Consider the following 17,619-nt stretch of genomic DNA (forward strand, 5'->3'; position numbering starts at 1 on the left):
ATGATAAATAATTCCATGGGTGTCTGTCAGCAAGGATAAGTACAGGTGTCTTTATTTCGACAAAACACAAACGGTCAGATTTGGACGAAATGCATATTAACTTTAGCTAGTGAATCCTACATTTACACGTGTGGTGAACTACGAGTATAAACTTTGTAACTACTTTCTCCGTAATATAACTGATAAGATTCCTGCTCCTATTTTTGTCCTTTAATACATTATGGTCATCAAGGCTTGCACAAATTTCCACAAAAAGAGGTAGGGTAGGGGAGGTAGGGGAGAGGGTAGGGTGGAGGGAGAAGGGAGTGGGAAGGGTAGGGGGAGGGGAGGGGGGAAAGGGAGGGGGAGCGGGAAGGAGGGGGAGGAGGGAAGGGGAGGGGGGAGGGGAGGGGGGGTGTTCTTTGTGGAGGGGGAACCCTTGGGAAGGAACCCTTGGGGAGGGGGGAACCCTTGGGAAGGAACCCTTGGGGAGGGGGGAACCCTTGTGTTCTTTGGAGGAACCAAGTAATGCTCCAGAAAAGGTCATATAAAGGGGTGCCAATTTGATCCATGCAGTTACATGAAGAAGTAAATGTATTTTCAATGCAGTTACAGTCTCTTGGTTTTAAAGGGACCTCTTCGCGGTTCTTCATTTTTCTGTAAAAAAATAAAATGCCATACATAATGCCATACAGTTTTATATTATATTGCAGAAGTAGGTGTACATATACAATTCATCCATCATCTCTAATTATCATCAGTATCCATCATGTACATATCACGTTTGTCCAATATGTCTGAAATGTCAACACTTGCAAGTTTATGTAATGTGCGATTATGGTCCAAAAGGGACTGGTAAAATAGGCTGCACTGCACATGTGTACAATTCTTTCATGTAATCCAATTGTTGCCTATAATGTGTACATACATTGAGCTTCTCAAACGCTTGGCCCGACGAATACATCACACCAAATATGTCTGCAATTGGTTGGTGCGTAGTGCATACCAACTTTATTAATTGTGTAAACAAATTAATCACATGCAGACACGTTATCATATGCGTTTTCGTGTTCAAGGTACACATTAAACTGGGTTTTAACCTCTATATGTAGGGCGCCACTTCATATGAACTTTTCTAGAGCATTACTTGGTTCCTGCAAAGAACACAAAGGTTGTACAGTATGCACATGAGATTTTTGAATGCCCCTTATTTTCTATCGTCTGGCATTTTCTGCAAACCATGGAATGTCCCTTCTTTTCTATTCTTTGCCTCATGGCACATACCATATAAATGGGCCTTTTCTATGCCCCTGACATTTTCCCCCAAGAATGTACTTTCCTTTCTATGGACACTGTCAGTGGCCATCGAGAGTGGCATGCTATATTGCATTGCATGCATTCTATATTGAATTGCATTGTATATCATAACTGTTGCTGCGTTTTTGCCTGAGGAAGATCTGCTGAAATCTATCTGTCTGGGTTCTTCGCAACATCTTTGTTCTTTTCACATTTCTTTCCACTTTTTCATATTTCTCTTTATTCATTCTAATTCTTGCTTCTTCCTTATTTCTCTCTTTCTTTATCTATCTGTCTTAGGAGAAGTGAATTGTTGCAGAAAATTTTCTGTAAGGTTCACTTGGCTGCGCCTGGATGGGTTTGAGGGTAGAGGAGTAGCACCGAAAACCCAAATCCTATCCAGGTTCCTCCTGATGACTCCATCTTTGCTCTTTACTTCTTCTGGTTCCTTCTGATGACTACAATCCAGTATTTGGTTTACCGTTTCATATGTATATCATTGCTATGTTGTATTACTATATGCATGTATAATTGTATATATAATATGTATGCTATGTACATATTGCATATGTATATCATTCATGCTATATTGCATGCATTATGTATTGATTACTAACGGAGTCAAAATTTTTCTATATCCAACTTTTTGGGGTTCGTCCCGATGAGCCAAGCAAAAACTATGGCACTTAGGTGGAATTTGTTTCTAAAAGGCATTAATTAGACAATTTGGCCAATGTATATTTTAAGTTTGAGCTAGTTTCAATGTATAGCCTTTGCGATATGAGCGCCAACATATTTCTGACAGACACCAAGGTTGATTTGAGGGTTTTCGTTAAAAAAAAAACTCAAGAATGAGGAAACGGATGTTACTGAAATTTGGAACATATTACCTTGACGAAGCATTTATTCTGAAATTTGCAGCCAATTTCGTCCAGGAGAAATCTAGAAATGAATTTTGAGTCCCTGTGTTAAAGTTGCATGCAGAGAAACCATTCCATATAAAGAGATGGACGCTTCATGCTTCCCTTGATGATTATAAATTTCCCGTAAGTGCACATTAATTTGAAGCAACGTTTACCTAATATTTTCCGTGTTTCAGGGTGGGACAGACAGACAGCATTAGCCTATTATATGTATAGATTGCACTCGATTTCCAATCTATCTCACAAATTCATCCTTTTCTATATTCAAAAAGTCTCGTGTGTATGCTGTACGATCCTTGTGTTCTTAGGAGGAACAAAGTAATGAACTAGAAAAGTTCATATAAAGTGGCGCCCTACATATATAGGTTAAAACCCGTCAGTACGTAAAGCTGTATGTATCAGATTATTTTTTAAAAAGTTGAATGTTCTTTAAAAATGTGAAATGCTATTAAATTGAACAAATTATGATGGTGAAGATAATAAACAGGAAGTTAAACTGATATTCAGGCGATTAATTGATGGACAACCAACGACTTGTTTGGTTGATGCAGAGCTAGTGTCGCAAGACTTTTAATCATGATATCAAATTGTGGAAAACGTCATTTTACAGCTGAAAAAATATTGGCGGTGTTGAATCATACAAAACTCAGCTCCATTCATTGCGTCAAAAAAACGCCGAATTGCAATAATGATGCTGAAAATCAGGTTTACGAATAATTACGTTTTAAATATGAACAAAATGCATTTGCTCATCGTACAAGACTTAATTCAAGACGACATAAACGACTTGAAAAAATAAAGGGGAAAAAAAGTATTCGACCTGGATGGGACTCAAACCCACAATTCCCAGCTCTTTGAAACTAGCTCGGAGACTGATGCCTTATGCCTTATCCATTAGGCCATTGGGCCAGCACGTTAGATCTTTGTAATAATGTATTAAAGGGGTATAAAGTGTGTAGATATGGATTGTCATGATTGTTACAATGATTTCGACCGAGAAGCAAAAACTATGGCACTTCGGGGAATTTGTTTTGAAAGCCATTGATTGGACGAATTGGCCGATGTATATTCCAAGTTTCAGCTAGTTTCAATACATAGCCTTTGAGATATGAGTTTCAGATATGAATACGAGTTTCAAGCATCTAAAATCCATGAGAATTGAGATGTGCATACGGACTTCCCCATCCCATTTGAATTTCTTTTTATATCTGATCTCTGTTTCATGCACTGTATCATTTCTGGTACGAGTGCAAAACTTGCATGTTTGAGCAATTAACCAGAACATCAAAATCATGGTGAGGGCAGTAAATATTGCTGTTGTGTTGCAGATCAAAGACACACATCCCTTGCCCAAATGGCTTGTATGATAAGTCTGCCAGTGCATTTGCGTCAAGGGAAAACACATGCATATGTCCAGAGTTTGCCTCTTGGATGCGTTAACCGATTTTTGCCTTTCCGTTTTCAAAGCATTGATTTCATTGCACACAAATATTTGATGCAGGTTGGCTTGTTAACTCTGTTGATGACCAAAGGCCTCTTCAGTCGGTGTTTAATAAAACAGGAATAGTTATTATTAATAAGTGGAAAAGTATTGTCAATATAGTTATTATTGATAAGTGGAAAAAACCTCTGTTGAAAGGGCTCCCTGGAGAGATGGTAAATGCCTCCCATATTGCACCAGAGAACCAGCCACGGTTCTCTTGCGTTTTTGCATTGCTATCTTGCAGGACTGACTGGGTAGCTCAGAGATCATCTTTCAGGTTTCCAGGACTAACAGGAAATGTTCACCTTGGAGTGTTTCTCATATGAGTTTTTTTCCGGGTCTGAATAATAAACCGTCATCTTCGTGCTTTGGCAGAACAGGAGAAAAAGCTGCTGATTTTGAAATACCTTAGAGTATTGAGCCATTAATTTATAGGACATTTGAAAAGTATTTTATTTTTATTTTTTGTATGCAGGATCGAGGCTCGTGAAAGAGCTTACATTTATCACACAAAAAAAACCAAACAGACACACAAAGTATATAATAAGGGGAGCGGTAGACAAGATGGGGAGAGAAGGGGAAGCACACAAACACAACATTTGAGAGCAGGGACATCGGGAGATCTGTGTGAGTGGGAGGGCTTGGGGGGAGGAGGCGTGGGAAGGGGGGGGGGGGATTGGGAGAAGTATAAAACACAAGGACACTGCAAGGTCTTCCAGAAAAGAAGTTGGTATTTCAAAAAAGTGGACTTGGGGTGAAATTAGCGGGGGTAGAAAAGATCAAGGTTTTGGATGGGGGAAGATAAGAGATGGTGGTGAACAGCTGTTTTAAACACCTGGAAGGAGGAGTGGGATTTAAGAGAGTGAGGGAGTTTGTTCCAGATGCGGGAGAAAAGAGGAATGAAGGAGTGAAGGTGAGCAGAGAGTCTTGATTTTAGCAGTTTAACCATAAGAGGGTTGCAGGCAGATCTTGTGCGACCTGTAGGAATATTTGGGGGACAGCGCCCAGAGAGAGCTGGGGGAGCAAGGCGGGAGAGGAGTCGGTAGAAGACAGAAAGACCACCAACCTGCCTGTGGTGAGTAAGTGAAAGGCCCTCGGAGTTAGCTTCATCGCGGGAGATTCCAATGATTCTGAAAGCTTTGGTTTCAACAGCATGAAGCCGAGCTAGGTGAGAGGCAGGAGCACCGGCCCAGAGTGGAGAACAGTATTCCATTGAGCTGCGGATGAAAACCTTGTATGTGGTGAGGAGCTCAGGTGTGCCAAAGAAGTACTTCGCACGACGGAGGATGCCCAGTCAGCGACTGGCTTTGGAGGCCAGATTTGAAATGTGGTTTTCCCAGGAAAGATCATGGCAGATAGTGAGACCCAAAAGCTTGAGTGACAGAACTTCTTGGAGAGGATTATTCAGAAAGTGGATGGGAGGGTTGTCCAGTCGGTCTTTTCGGAGAGACATAGTCAGAGTGTGAGATTTGTCAGGATTGAACGACATGTTCCGCTTGTTTGACCAGTCTGTGATTTTGTCCAGGTCTGCAGAGAGTCAGGAGGCTGCAGACTGCCGATCTGAGGGATGAGGAATGGAGCGGCAGAGAGTGGAGTCATCAGCAAAGAGATAGAGAGGATTTTCAAGAGAGTCAGAGAGATCATTGATGAAGACCAGAAAAAGCACAGGGCCCAGAACACTGCCTTGGGGATCTCCAGCCTGAACAGGAAGGGGAGATGAGAGAACCCCATTCAGGGCCACATGTTGACTACGACTAGAGAGGAAGTCCACCAGCCATGCGTGGACATTTCCATGGATACCATCGGAGGGGAGTTTGGTGAGCAGAGCTGGGTGCCAGACCGTATCGAAGGCACGTGATATGTCAAGGGAGACAGCTCTAATTTCCTGTTTGGCATTGAGGACCTCCATCCATTGTTGAGACAGCAGAAGCTGCATGTCCAGAGTAGAGTGACCTGGTCTAAAACCAAATTGATGATCAGAGATCAAGCCATTGGAGAAGAGGAAAGATTTTATATCCGAAGCAATGATGGATTCCATGACTTTGCTGATAATTGGGAGAAGGCTGATTGGTCTGTAGTTGCAAGGATCTGTTTTTGCACATTTTTGTGTAAAGCGGTGATGGTGGCTGATTTCCAAGCTGATGGCAGATGACCTTGAGGAAAAGAGAGGGTGAAGAGAACAGAGAGAGGGAGTGAAAGAGTGGAAGAACAGGATTTTATGACCTGTGGGCTGATGCCGTCAGGTCCAGTTGCAGAATCAGAATCAGAGTCTAGGGTTGGCAGAAACTTTTTCACCTTGTCAGGAGGAAAGGACACAGTGTCCAGGAGCAGCTGGGTACGACTGCGTATGGTGGGTACAGAGAGGGTTGGGTTTGGGACACAAGATTTAGAGGCAAACACAGAGTTGAGGCATTCAGCTTTTTCATGTGCGGAGTCAGCTGTGTCGCCGTTTGAGGTAAGGGAGGGGGTGGAGGGGGAACAAACACCAGAAACAGATTTGACCAGATGCCACCAGGATTTGGAAGAGGGAGACAGATTTGAGAGTTCGGTCTTGAGAGTGGAGAGATATTGCTTCCTGGCTCTCTTGAGGGTGGACACACACTTGTTTCGGGCTTTGTGAAAGGAACTGAGATTTCCTTCCATTGGATTTGCTTTCCAGGAGGCGAAGGCAAGTTGTTTCTGGGCAACAGCCTCACCACAAGATTCCGTGTACCATGGACGGGAGGAAGAGTATGACAACTGAAGACAAGATGGGATAAATCTGTGCATGAGAGAGAGCAATTTACTTTGGAAGAATTCCCAGGATAAGTTGATGTGAGAGGCGGTAGAAATGGGAGACCAGTCCAGCTGATTTATGGCTGCTTGAAGACCGTGCCAGTTGTCCTGAGTGGAATGCCAGACTCGTCGACGCTGAGGAGGCTCTCTTAGAATGGTCAGAGAGATGTCAAATGAGAGAAAAGACTTTAAAACTTTATTAATTGTTCGTGTTCCTTCTGTGCTTGATGCTCTGCGTTTAGAGGATACAGCATTTAGAGTTTGGAGCATGGTACACTTCATCTGCTCAGGATGGCATTGCAGTTTACTTGGTTTCATCTTTTCAGAAGACAAAAGCTGGCACCCAGGCGGCTCCAAGTTATGTCATTTCCCCCAAGGTCACTGGTTGTGTTTGTCTGACGTTGAGTCCGATGGTGTCGAATGTCTGTTTGTATGTGTGTGATTCATGTAACACCTCCTCCATTTGTATAACAGCTCCTCCATTAGCGTTAGAATCAACAAATAAATAAATAAATAACATGTTGTTGGCTGCAAATGTGAATTTATTCAGTTTTTTCATTCTTTGACAAAGTGTCAAATTATTGGTGGAATTAAAACTGACAACGTCTTCCTCAAGGTGTTGCATTAATGGGTATGCAAAACTCTTAAGGATTTATTTAGGTGCCCTCTGCCAGTATTTACTGGTCCCAAGGTACATTTTGAAAAGGTATTTGTGTGTTGGTACCCTGCTCAAATTCTAAATTCCGACTCTGATGTATGGGGAAAGAGGGAGATCAGGGTGGAGGGAGCACTATATCTGGTATAGTCAAATAAAGCAGCAGCAAGATACTGCAAACGCGTGATTATGAATGTCAACTTATTTGACTATTCATTCTCCTGTTCTGCAATAGATCAGCTCAAAAGCATTGTATTGTCCACTTCCAGAAATAATGTTATCCTTTGCCAAGCTCCTCTACATTCCTTTTGGGATAACTTAAAATAACAATAGCAGACATTTTTTCATTAACTTCACTTGCCATTTAAGAAGTTTGGAATTCATGCCGAGTGACATTCTCACTGCCTCCCATGATAAGGTCCCTTTTGACAATAGGGAGAACAATACAATGGCCGACAGCCAAAGCAAGCTTTTAGTACCCATGTGGCCAGTTGATCATCACACTAAGCTCTATGAACAAGGTGATGCAATTGCCATAATGAAGAACAAGCAGGAAGGACTTCTGGAAGAAAGGCTGAACCTATGTTCTGACTCGCTGGTTAAGAAAATTGTCATCCTGAAACTGCATAACGATAAGAGAATCATTGGCAAGAAAAGTGCCATTTTCATAAAATCCAAACCGTGGTTTTTCTGAATGCGAGAACGCGTTCTGCATTCTCAGAGAAGTAAAAAAAAGGTTAGGTTCTTGAAATGTCCTTCAATATGCAGTTGTTCCTGGTTTGTTGTTTGAAAGATCTCCTTGAAAATGCGATGAACTCTTCAATAAATCGTGTGATTCTTTTTTCATCCGCCGAAGAGGATAACACAATGTCTGTCGCGTTAAGACACTTCAGAAGGAGGCCTTCTGTGTTCTGATCGGAATGTTGTGGTTGGTAGCTGGACGGAGTGTATTGAAGACAATGGAAATGCACTCACTCATTGGGTAGCATACGTAATTCGGTGTACGGTATATTTAATTTGTAATGCCATTCCCAACTGCAAATTAACACGTTAGCTTATGTGTTGACATAGGCATTGTATTTGCGTGTGAGGCAACATGCGCTCATTAAAAGTCGCGTGGCAATCGCCGTGGTGAGAATTGCATTTCAGTCATCGCAACAGCTCGAGTCATGAAAAAGAAGAGAAATTTGCAGCGAAATTAGCACATTTCAGAATATCTGCAAATAAATAAACTAACTTTTAAAAAAAATTACCCAAAGACATGTTTGGTTCTGTTTACAAAAATATGTTGGGTAAACTAGAGGACAAAGGGTGGTGTTTGAATCTTGTATATGTTTACAAACTTCATTACCTGGGATGAAAGAACAGACCTTGCCATGCTTTCTGAAGCTCTGGGTAAAGGCTGCAATTGCAGCTTTTTATTCCAAGGACTAAGAGAACAGCAAGCAATGTTTATTTTCCTTCGTAAAAATTGGATGTTCCTTGGGTAGTTTAAAACGACGACTTCCCATTCCAGCCTCAATGCAAGAGTTTTGATAGCACATGCTATCCAACAGCAGTTGCTTTTTTTTGTTGCCACCACTTCTAACCAAGCCTGCAGAGTCTCATGCATCTGATGGTTTCCAAATATTTTTTGGCATCTCTCGAAGATTGGCTCAAGAAAACTTACCACCACTCGGCACGAGCCAAATTTGCTTAAAATCGCAACTTTTGCACGAGTTCACATTTACATTTACATGAGGTCTTTAGGTTCCCAGCAGTTGAGTTTGCCTTCCAGATGGAGAATATAAACTATGTTTTTTCCTCGACTGTACCTGCTTTTGGAAGTTGAAGAGGCCAATTAGAAGCATCACCAGATGAACAAGTAAAGGCAGTCTGTTGAAGGACTTCATGGAACTTCTGATATCAGGAGCGGATGACATGATGGACTGGTCCGTGAGGGGGATATTTAATCTCAAGATAATCTGGCTTGTAGACTTAGCTTAGAGAGCCGGACAGAACTATTGTGCACACTTAGAAACAGAATTGGGTGTCCAACTCAGTATTTAAGGAATTGACAATATCTGCAAACAATCTTCCATAACTCAAATAACTTACAAAGAGTGTGATTTAAAGTCTAAGTCTCTGACTTAAGGATTACAGGCCTAATACATGCTATGTTTTTATTCAGACCTATAACATAATGACATGCACACGAGCTTTTCTTGCGATGGTGTATTCCGAAGATGTGCTATTATTTATTGCAATGACTTTTTAAACCACGGTTTTTTTTTTTGGTTTTTTTTTGTATACAAGATCGAGGCTCGTGAAAGAGCTAACATTAATCACACAGAAAGACAAACCGACACATAAAACATATAACATGGGGAGCGGTAGACAAGATGGGGCGAGAGGGGGAGGAACACAAACACAACATCTGAGAGCAGGGACATCGAGAGATCTGTGGGAGGGAGAGGGCTTTGGGGGGGGGGAGGCATGGGAAGGGGGGGTGGAAGAGGTATAAAACATATGGACACTGCCAGGACTTCCAGGAAAGAAGTTGGAATTTCAAACAAGGTGGATCTGGGGTGAATTAGTGGGGGTAGAAAAGATCAAGGTTTTGGATGGGGAAAGATAAGAGGTTGCAGTTGGTGCGGTTGCGGTTTGCTAATGATTTTGTGCATGACTGTCTCTTCCGTGTTCCGTTTCAATCTAGGCATACACTACTTGTACTTGTAGTCTATAGACCGATTTTGTTCTGCCTATTGCTGCTTGTATTGACTGAAAGGTGACAGCATCGGCAATAAATCGGCAGGTAATTTACTAAAAGGTTGTAAGCGTCGGGTGAAATTCAACAAACGGAATCTTTCTCAGGCCATTATACCTGAGAAGGCCAAAGTCTTGTTACTTTCTATTGCAAACCTAAACTAATGCTTCGCCTTTGGTCATGTATCAGATCAAATTGTGACTATTTAAATGTGGCCAAAAATTCTATGGAATTAGTCTTTAATCGACACCTGCTTGTTGCACGTTAACGTTTATTTGTAACAAAGCACCTTTCAAGAACTTTCTTTCTTTAATAAAAAGGATTATTCCTCTTCGTGTTAAAAAATGTTGCTTCCAGACAGATGAAACCTCAATCAGGTACCAGCTTGTATTATAAGCAAATACTGTTATGGCCTGAAGCACAACAAGCCAAGCATTCAATCAAACCGGCTTTATTTATCAGTTGTAACAATCAAAATATATTCCTATACATAAAGAAAGAGGAAACAAAGAAGGAAGAAGAGGGAAAAACCAGATTAGGCCAGCACGAGAGGGAAGGAGTAGGCAGGCAGGGCTGGAGGACCGGGGTGACCTGAGGCAACCCCTGGGAATCCGGTCAGTCCCAAGGGAGGAACTACAGTCTGGTGGTCCTGAAGATGTCAGAAGAGGAGAGACCCAGACGATGAGGATGTGAGCGGTACTGTATCCTCCCGTATCAACTCAAGGCCTGGTCGGGGATCCGAAGTGGAGGAGCTGCAGCGAGAGTTCGAATAAGCACGGCATTTAAGGCAGGCCCCACAATAGGCCCCAAGGCAGGCCCAGCAGTAGGCCCCAATGCAGGCCCAGCGGGAGGCCCAAATGCAGAGGTACGGCATCAGGAGTTCGATCAAAGTCGACCTTCAGGTGGAGAGGCGGCTGCATGGGTTTGATCAGGCACAACCTTCAGGTGGAGAGATTGCAGCTGGAAACTCTACAACACACGAAAAGGCACTCCGCCATGAGCCCTCCTCCAAAATGGCCACTCTCTCCTCTGAGTCAACTTCCTGGTCCCTCTCCTGCCCCATAGCCGATCATAGGCTTTATACCCGTGCCCATGGGCCGAATCACTTGGCCTAACTCGGGGGGGTGGGGGGGGAGGGGGTGTAGACGAAGAAGCCGCATCAGAGAGGAAAGAAAGGTCACAGACCGTAACAATAGTTGGGAAACAAGGATGAGAATGGGGTCGTGAGCATGTAGCAAGGGGTGGTAAACATTCAAGCGTACAAAATTGTGCCAGTTGAACTGATCCATATTTCGTCTTTAGCAAAGATGATTTTTTTTTTCTTTTCTTCATTCATGGGCTAAGGCTCATAATGGAGCTAACACATACACACAAGCACATACTGATGAGACAAACACTTAACACAGCCACTGAGCTTGGGGGAAGTGCCGTCACTACCATCACTTCCTGGGATACTCTGGGTACCAGCAACATCATAACAATGGTGCCGCTTTTCTCACCGAATGTACTCAGCGGGGAATTTCCTTCTCCCCATGGATGCCAACCGAAGGGGATTGTCCGTCCTCTACCTTTTCAATCTTGGGAGCAGCACATACCGTTTCTTTAAGCAGCACGAGCAGCTTTAAATTTGGTATTACTTGAACCAGTCCAAACTGGATGGGTGATTTTTAGGAGACACCATCTCCTTACTGGATGGCCATTGGCTCCCTACCGGAGCTCATCCACCCTTTGCCAGGTGTTGTTTTTGGTTCTGGCAGGCTGTCACAGTCACCCTCCCCACTAGCAAAGCCAGAGAGGGGTGTCGGTTTAGTCACCGACAACCCGACCTTGCAGCAGGTAGCATTGGGTTACATGTTACCAGTGGCAGTCCCAAAAGACTGACCTGACCTGCAACAACTGGTTAGTTTGAGAATAACTGGTCATTTGGCACAGTGGAGCATCAATCTTCTGAGAGATTAGTGGCCTTTAGGTAGGGAAATATAACAAGACAGGTCTTGTATTAATTATATATTTACCTCTGCCACCGAAGGTGGACGGAGGTTATGTTTTCACCCCTGTTTATCTGCCTGTCCGTTAGCAGGATATCTCAAAAAGTTATGGACGGATTTGAACAAAACGTGGTGGATGGGTTTGCTGTGTGACGAGGACCAATTTATTCGATTTTGGTGACGATCCAGATTGGGATCCGGCACATCACTGGGATACAAAACGTAAACTATTCAGCCTGACGGATGTATGTGCTCTACGGAATGCCGCTCTAGTAATTGAAGAGATATGACCAGGTGTCTTTCTATGCTTAAAAACGACCTATTGTATTGGTAGAATAAAGTCTTTGACATGTGCGCACAAGGTTTGTGAAACATGATCCTTCGGCTTGTGGTGCTCGAGTTAGCTTTGACTTTCTCCATAAAACTTGAAAATTTAATTTCTCTCAATTTTCCACACTGGTACCAATACGCAATTACAGTATATGGCCTTTTTGTAGCTCCAACTTGATTCCATGCGATTATTTTCTTTTGGGGATATTTGAAGAGTGAGGACACAGAATCCACAAACACTGGAACTGAAGGCAAAAGTTGTGGAATTGTGCAAATCGATGGAGTACAAGGATTTGTGCCGCAAAGCCTAATTGTGAACAATATTTTATCCATCAGTTGGAGGAAGCACATTGGCAAAACTGTGGTCACATTAAACATGTTCATGACAAATTGTGAAAGAATATTGGACCCATTTGTTACATGGTAGCATTTGGTCACTTTTCAATGTGTTTGGAGAACCATTTCAGAAAAGCGATGTGATTGTAATGGCCTGGTGGGAGGATGATTTCTCTTCTTTTTTGTAAACATGTTCGAAACTTGTGGAAGAGTAGAGCAGAATGAAAGGGAATTAAATGGAAAGGGGGAAGCAGAGTAGAAGTGGGAGTGAGATCAAGGGGAGGGGAGAAGGACACATTGGAGGGGTTGGGGTGAACAAGTTGCACATAAGCCAAATAAAACACAGCAGGAAGAGGAAGGGGGGAAGGAAGGAGTGGGAATGAAGCTTCCAACGAATGAAAAAAATATTGCAACATAAATATACTTTTCTTTTGATTGCCTCTTTTTGTTGGCCTGATTTTATTATCCGCAGCGAGTGTATGCTTGGATTAATCCACTTGACATGACCGATGAAATTACATTCAGCTTGTCTCCTATCTTAAACAGGTGTTCTGGTGCCATTGTCTGAATGGCCTCTTCCATTCAGTCATCTTGTTCTGGTTCCCTTTGATTGCTTTACACCAAGGTGAGCTCAATGCCCATCCAAGCTTCAAACATGGCTCCGTTTGTAATTACAGATTTTGTTTTTAATCACCTCGTGTTTCATTCATTTGGCACATTGTCCAAGGGAAAATGCAGTTTGCATTCCATTACTTTTGAAGTCTCTGTTGCTGGACGATGCCAAATTCAATGGAGGAAGTGGAGAAAGAGGTGGGGGGACAAAGGAGGAGGGGGAACATCACTTGTGTTGAAAATAGAGAGATGAATGTCTCATTTCAATTTACATGAGCCAGCCTTTCTTTATGCTCATGATTTGATATGAAAATTTATCTGCGGGAGTTTTGTTTTCTGGTTGTATAGCTCATAAGCCCTGCTTTTTTATTTCATTTCCTCCTGCTTTTCCCCAGCTGCTCACAGCTGAGATTATAACCATGTTTGGCTCGTTCATTCAATACGTGAATTGTAACAGCTTGCATAAACCCTTTATTTTGTTGCATTGTGCTCGGTTTTTCTGTTTCACTTTTTGAAATATATCTGCCATTACTCCTTGGAGTGTGTTGAAAAATAGGTTTGTTGTGGTGTTGCCCTCCTATTGTATAAGATTAGTTTTTTTGTTTTTGTTTTTTTTCATTACAAAGTACAAATTTGAACATAAAATTTTTCGTTTCATCTGCATTTTTCTTCACAGACATTGTTTTTGCTTCTGGTAAAGTTGGCGACAATGTCTTCCTTGGAAACATGGTGTACACGGTGGGTTGTCGGGCAAAAATCCGTCCTGGCCTTCAGTTTTGATTTTTGTTGATGATGAGTGACAAATTCAAGCCTAACCTAATTGGTCCATGCTTTTAATTTTGTTTTTGTTTTCCTCACAGTATGTGGTCGTCACAGTGTGCCTCAAAGCTGGACTAATTACGTCGGCTTGGACCCGAGTAAGTATGTTGTTGTGCATAAACCATCACCAGTTCTCATTTGGTATTTGTGTGTACCTTGTCTATTAATTATAAAACACTTTTATAGTTCCATATATACATGTATATATATATATATGTATGTATGTATGTATATATATACAACATGTATGTATATACTGTATATATATACACAAGTTTGAACACAAGAAAGAGAGGGATGTAATATGTACTCGTGGTGCATACTTGCAGACTGCAAGCAAATATCCGAGGGCACCCTACAGTGCCTTCAAAAACTAATCACACCTCCTTGACTTTCTACACATTTTGTTGTTACAACCTGAACTTAAAATGGATTAAAATGAATTTATTTTGTCACTGATCTACACATAATACCCCATAATGTCAAAGTGAAGAACGTCAAAATTGTACCAGTGATAACTGGAACAGCAGGAATGATAAAGGAGAACCTCGCTGAGATTTCAAAAACTATCCCCGGAAATGGTACCACAAACGAAATACAACTGGAGGCAGTCTGTTGTTTGGTGACAATCCTGAAAAGAGCAATCGGAACAAAACTGTAAGAACAACAAAAATTAAACAGCTTGGTCCATGAACTGTGATCCCTCACGAAAACGGAGGTGGATCCTTTGAGTCCTGAGAGGACTCTGTCCACCTCCTGAAACTCGGTCCACTCACAAGCACTCATACCAGAGTGTGTGTGTGTGTGTGTGTGTGTGTGTGTGTGTGTGTGTGTGTGTGTGTGTGTGTGTGTGTGTGTGTGTGTGTGTGTGTGTGTCCGTGTGTGTCCGTGTCCCCATGTGTCCTCCATAATTCCAAAACCATGAAACTTGGTGGCCCAAAACTTTCATGCATTTTAAGGGAACTCCAAGGGAGTACATGAGTGAAAACTGGGTATTTTAGGAAAGTTCAACACCCCTATGGAAGATAACTAACGGGCTTATTAAATTAAAACCAAAAAACAAGTTTCCCTTTGGTCAGCCCAAGTTCACCTCACATAGGTCTTAATCCGCCATGTTGTTTCGGCCGACTCAAAAAACCTTGGTTATTTTCTACGATGACTTCTCATGGACTAATTAAAGTATATAATCAAAATATGTCTTCAGTTTTGAGGATTGGAGCTGGTGGACTAAATAACTGTTGAAATCTGAACATTTAAAGAAATTACCGATCCTTATAACTCAGTGTATTTACATACTCACTCACTTCAAGCAAGCAAGACTATGATCCTTCCTCCATATTTACAATTGGCAAAGTATTAAACTAAACATTTTCTACTCTTCAGAGAATTATTTTGAGTGAAGAAAGGATTGCCTAATGTGTAACTTAATTGAGTTAAACGAAAACAATTGCGATAAAGTGCTCATCATCAAATGCCTGGTCTTCGCTGTATACTTCGCCAATCGCCTGCCAAGCCAGCTGTTCTTTATAAACCGTTTTGTTGGCATGCCTGCTTGAGTGCTTAAGCCACTTGGCGAGCGCTCTCCAAGCTGCTTGGTAATAGCTGCCTATTTCCTCTTAGATCCCAAGTAGTGGAGCAGATATGCGACAAAAATGGAACAAGATGTTCACCTATGGCAGAAAGCATGAAGATTTGCATACGTGTCATTTAAAACATGTAGATTTCAAAAAGGTTCGGAAACAAGTCCTGAACTAGAACGCCACTCAGTAGAGCGCATACTCCCGCCGTGGGTTTAGTTGGAATAATACGTTTTGTTTAACATCCCCCCTCCCCAAAACAATAAATGAAAAAGAAAGTAAGCCCTAACTGTCAGATAATTTATTTTGATATATCTCGGAATTAGAGGAGAAAAACATCATTTAAGAATAAGAATAAAAGCTTTAATGCAGTAAAACGGAAAAAATCTTTCCCAAAAAAATTCCCAAAAAAAATTCCTGGATCCGGAATAATATCCTGAGCTTCACCAAAAACTAATCAATTTTTCCTTATCCCAAGTGCAATCATCCCACCAACTTTCATCCAAATCCGTTCAGAACTTTTCCAGATATCCTGTTCACAAACACACGAACATACGAACACACACACACACACACGGACGGACACGATCGAATGCGTTACTCCTTAGTGGGAGTAAATATACCGCTGAATATATTTTTAGCACATTTTGTCATATTATTTGAATACATGTTTTTATAAAATTTTATGAGTACCATGTCTGTTTTGCAACTACACTGACCCAATTTATTTTTGATATTGCACACTTAAATAATTTTATCTTAAAAGTGGACTTTATGTGTAATTTGTTGGAATACATAAGTACACTGCATTAGTTACTGCACATGCTTATATTGAAACCGAATCCACACGTTATGCACCTCCTTAAAATATTTTACCTCAAATGGAAATTTAGGTAAAATCACAAAGTCTATATTCCATAATACCTCTGGAATATCTAAGAATATTTTTGGGTATTTTAAAATGCTATTGCATTTCATCTGATTTACGTGTGTTATTTATCCTAACCAGAATATTTAATAAACGTATTGTTTAACATTTTTAGATACCTCCGCCACCAAAGGTGGATGGGGGTTATGTTTTCACCCCTGTCTGTCCATTTGTCCGTTTGTGAACAAGATATTTCAAAAATTTGTGGACGGATTCGGACAAAATTTGGCAGAGAGGTAGCGTATGTGACAAGGCCGAAATCATTCGATTTTGGTGAAGATCCGGATTCGGATCCGGCTAGTAGAATTTTTTTTCAGTGATTCTTCACCATTGGGAGATTGGGCCAAAAACGATACATAGCAGGATATCTCAAAAAGTTATGGATGGATTTGGCCGAAACTTGTTGGACAGGTTGTGTGGGTGTGACAAAGAAGAATCGAATCAATTTTGGTGAAGATCCGGACCGGATCCAGCTCGTATAATTTTTAGTGATTCTTCACCATTGAGTGATATGGCCTATCAGGCGGAGGTATGCTCTCTACTGAGTGCCGTTCTAGTTATGAATACAATGTGTAACTTTATTTCAGGGATCAGTTTAAATAGACCAGCAAACATGTTCCATGCAACTTTTCTGCTGCCCAAGTTCTTGCAAAATATGTCATGAAAATAAGAATTATCCAGATTATTAATTTAAATTTTTTTTTTTTGGTGAGCATTGGTTTCTGACCATTTTTGAAATCGGCACACCTGACAACCCCCATATGCCCATTTTCATTTTCATTCTGCCAGAAATTAACATGTCTTTGACATATCCGACCCACGAAACGTTAATCACGCCAAAACTTTGTAGGATCATTTTTTTTAAACGGCGTAGCCCATTGGGCAAAGCCGTCTAGAACAGTGGTTGTATGTATGTATGTATGTATGTATGTATGTATGTATGTATGTATGTATGTATGTGTGTGTGTGTGTGTGTGTAAATATGTCCCCTCAAACGTACACCAATCAGAGTTGAGGATCCGATCACATGACAGGGGTGATGTGATGTCATTACTGCGGTACGGCTGACTCCACACACCGCCATTTTGATTCCTATGCCGTTCAGGCCGAATATATTGTTGAACCTGTCATGTATCACATTCTGCATGCTTTACCTTTACGTTTTTCATTCA

General features: G+C 41.5%; 1 protein-coding gene across 1 annotated transcript in view; it reads left to right on the plus strand.

The window, feature by feature from the left end:
- Positions 1-17,619, plus strand: part of ATP8A1 (ATPase phospholipid transporting 8A1) — a 541,081-nt gene that overhangs the window by 390,767 nt on the left and 132,695 nt on the right. Inside the window, exons 31-33 of the mRNA XM_078776729.1 lie at positions 13,058-13,136; positions 13,800-13,861; positions 13,984-14,040. Of these exons, the coding sequence (XP_078632855.1) occupies positions 13,058-13,136; positions 13,800-13,861; positions 13,984-14,040 (198 nt within the window). The remainder of the gene's footprint in view (positions 1-13,057; positions 13,137-13,799; positions 13,862-13,983; positions 14,041-17,619) is intronic.

This window comes from Myxine glutinosa, chromosome 4, assembly GCF_964187855.1.
Source record: "Myxine glutinosa chromosome 4, kmMyxGlut1.1, whole genome shotgun sequence".
Taxonomy (NCBI): Eukaryota; Metazoa; Chordata; class Myxini; order Myxiniformes; family Myxinidae; genus Myxine; species Myxine glutinosa.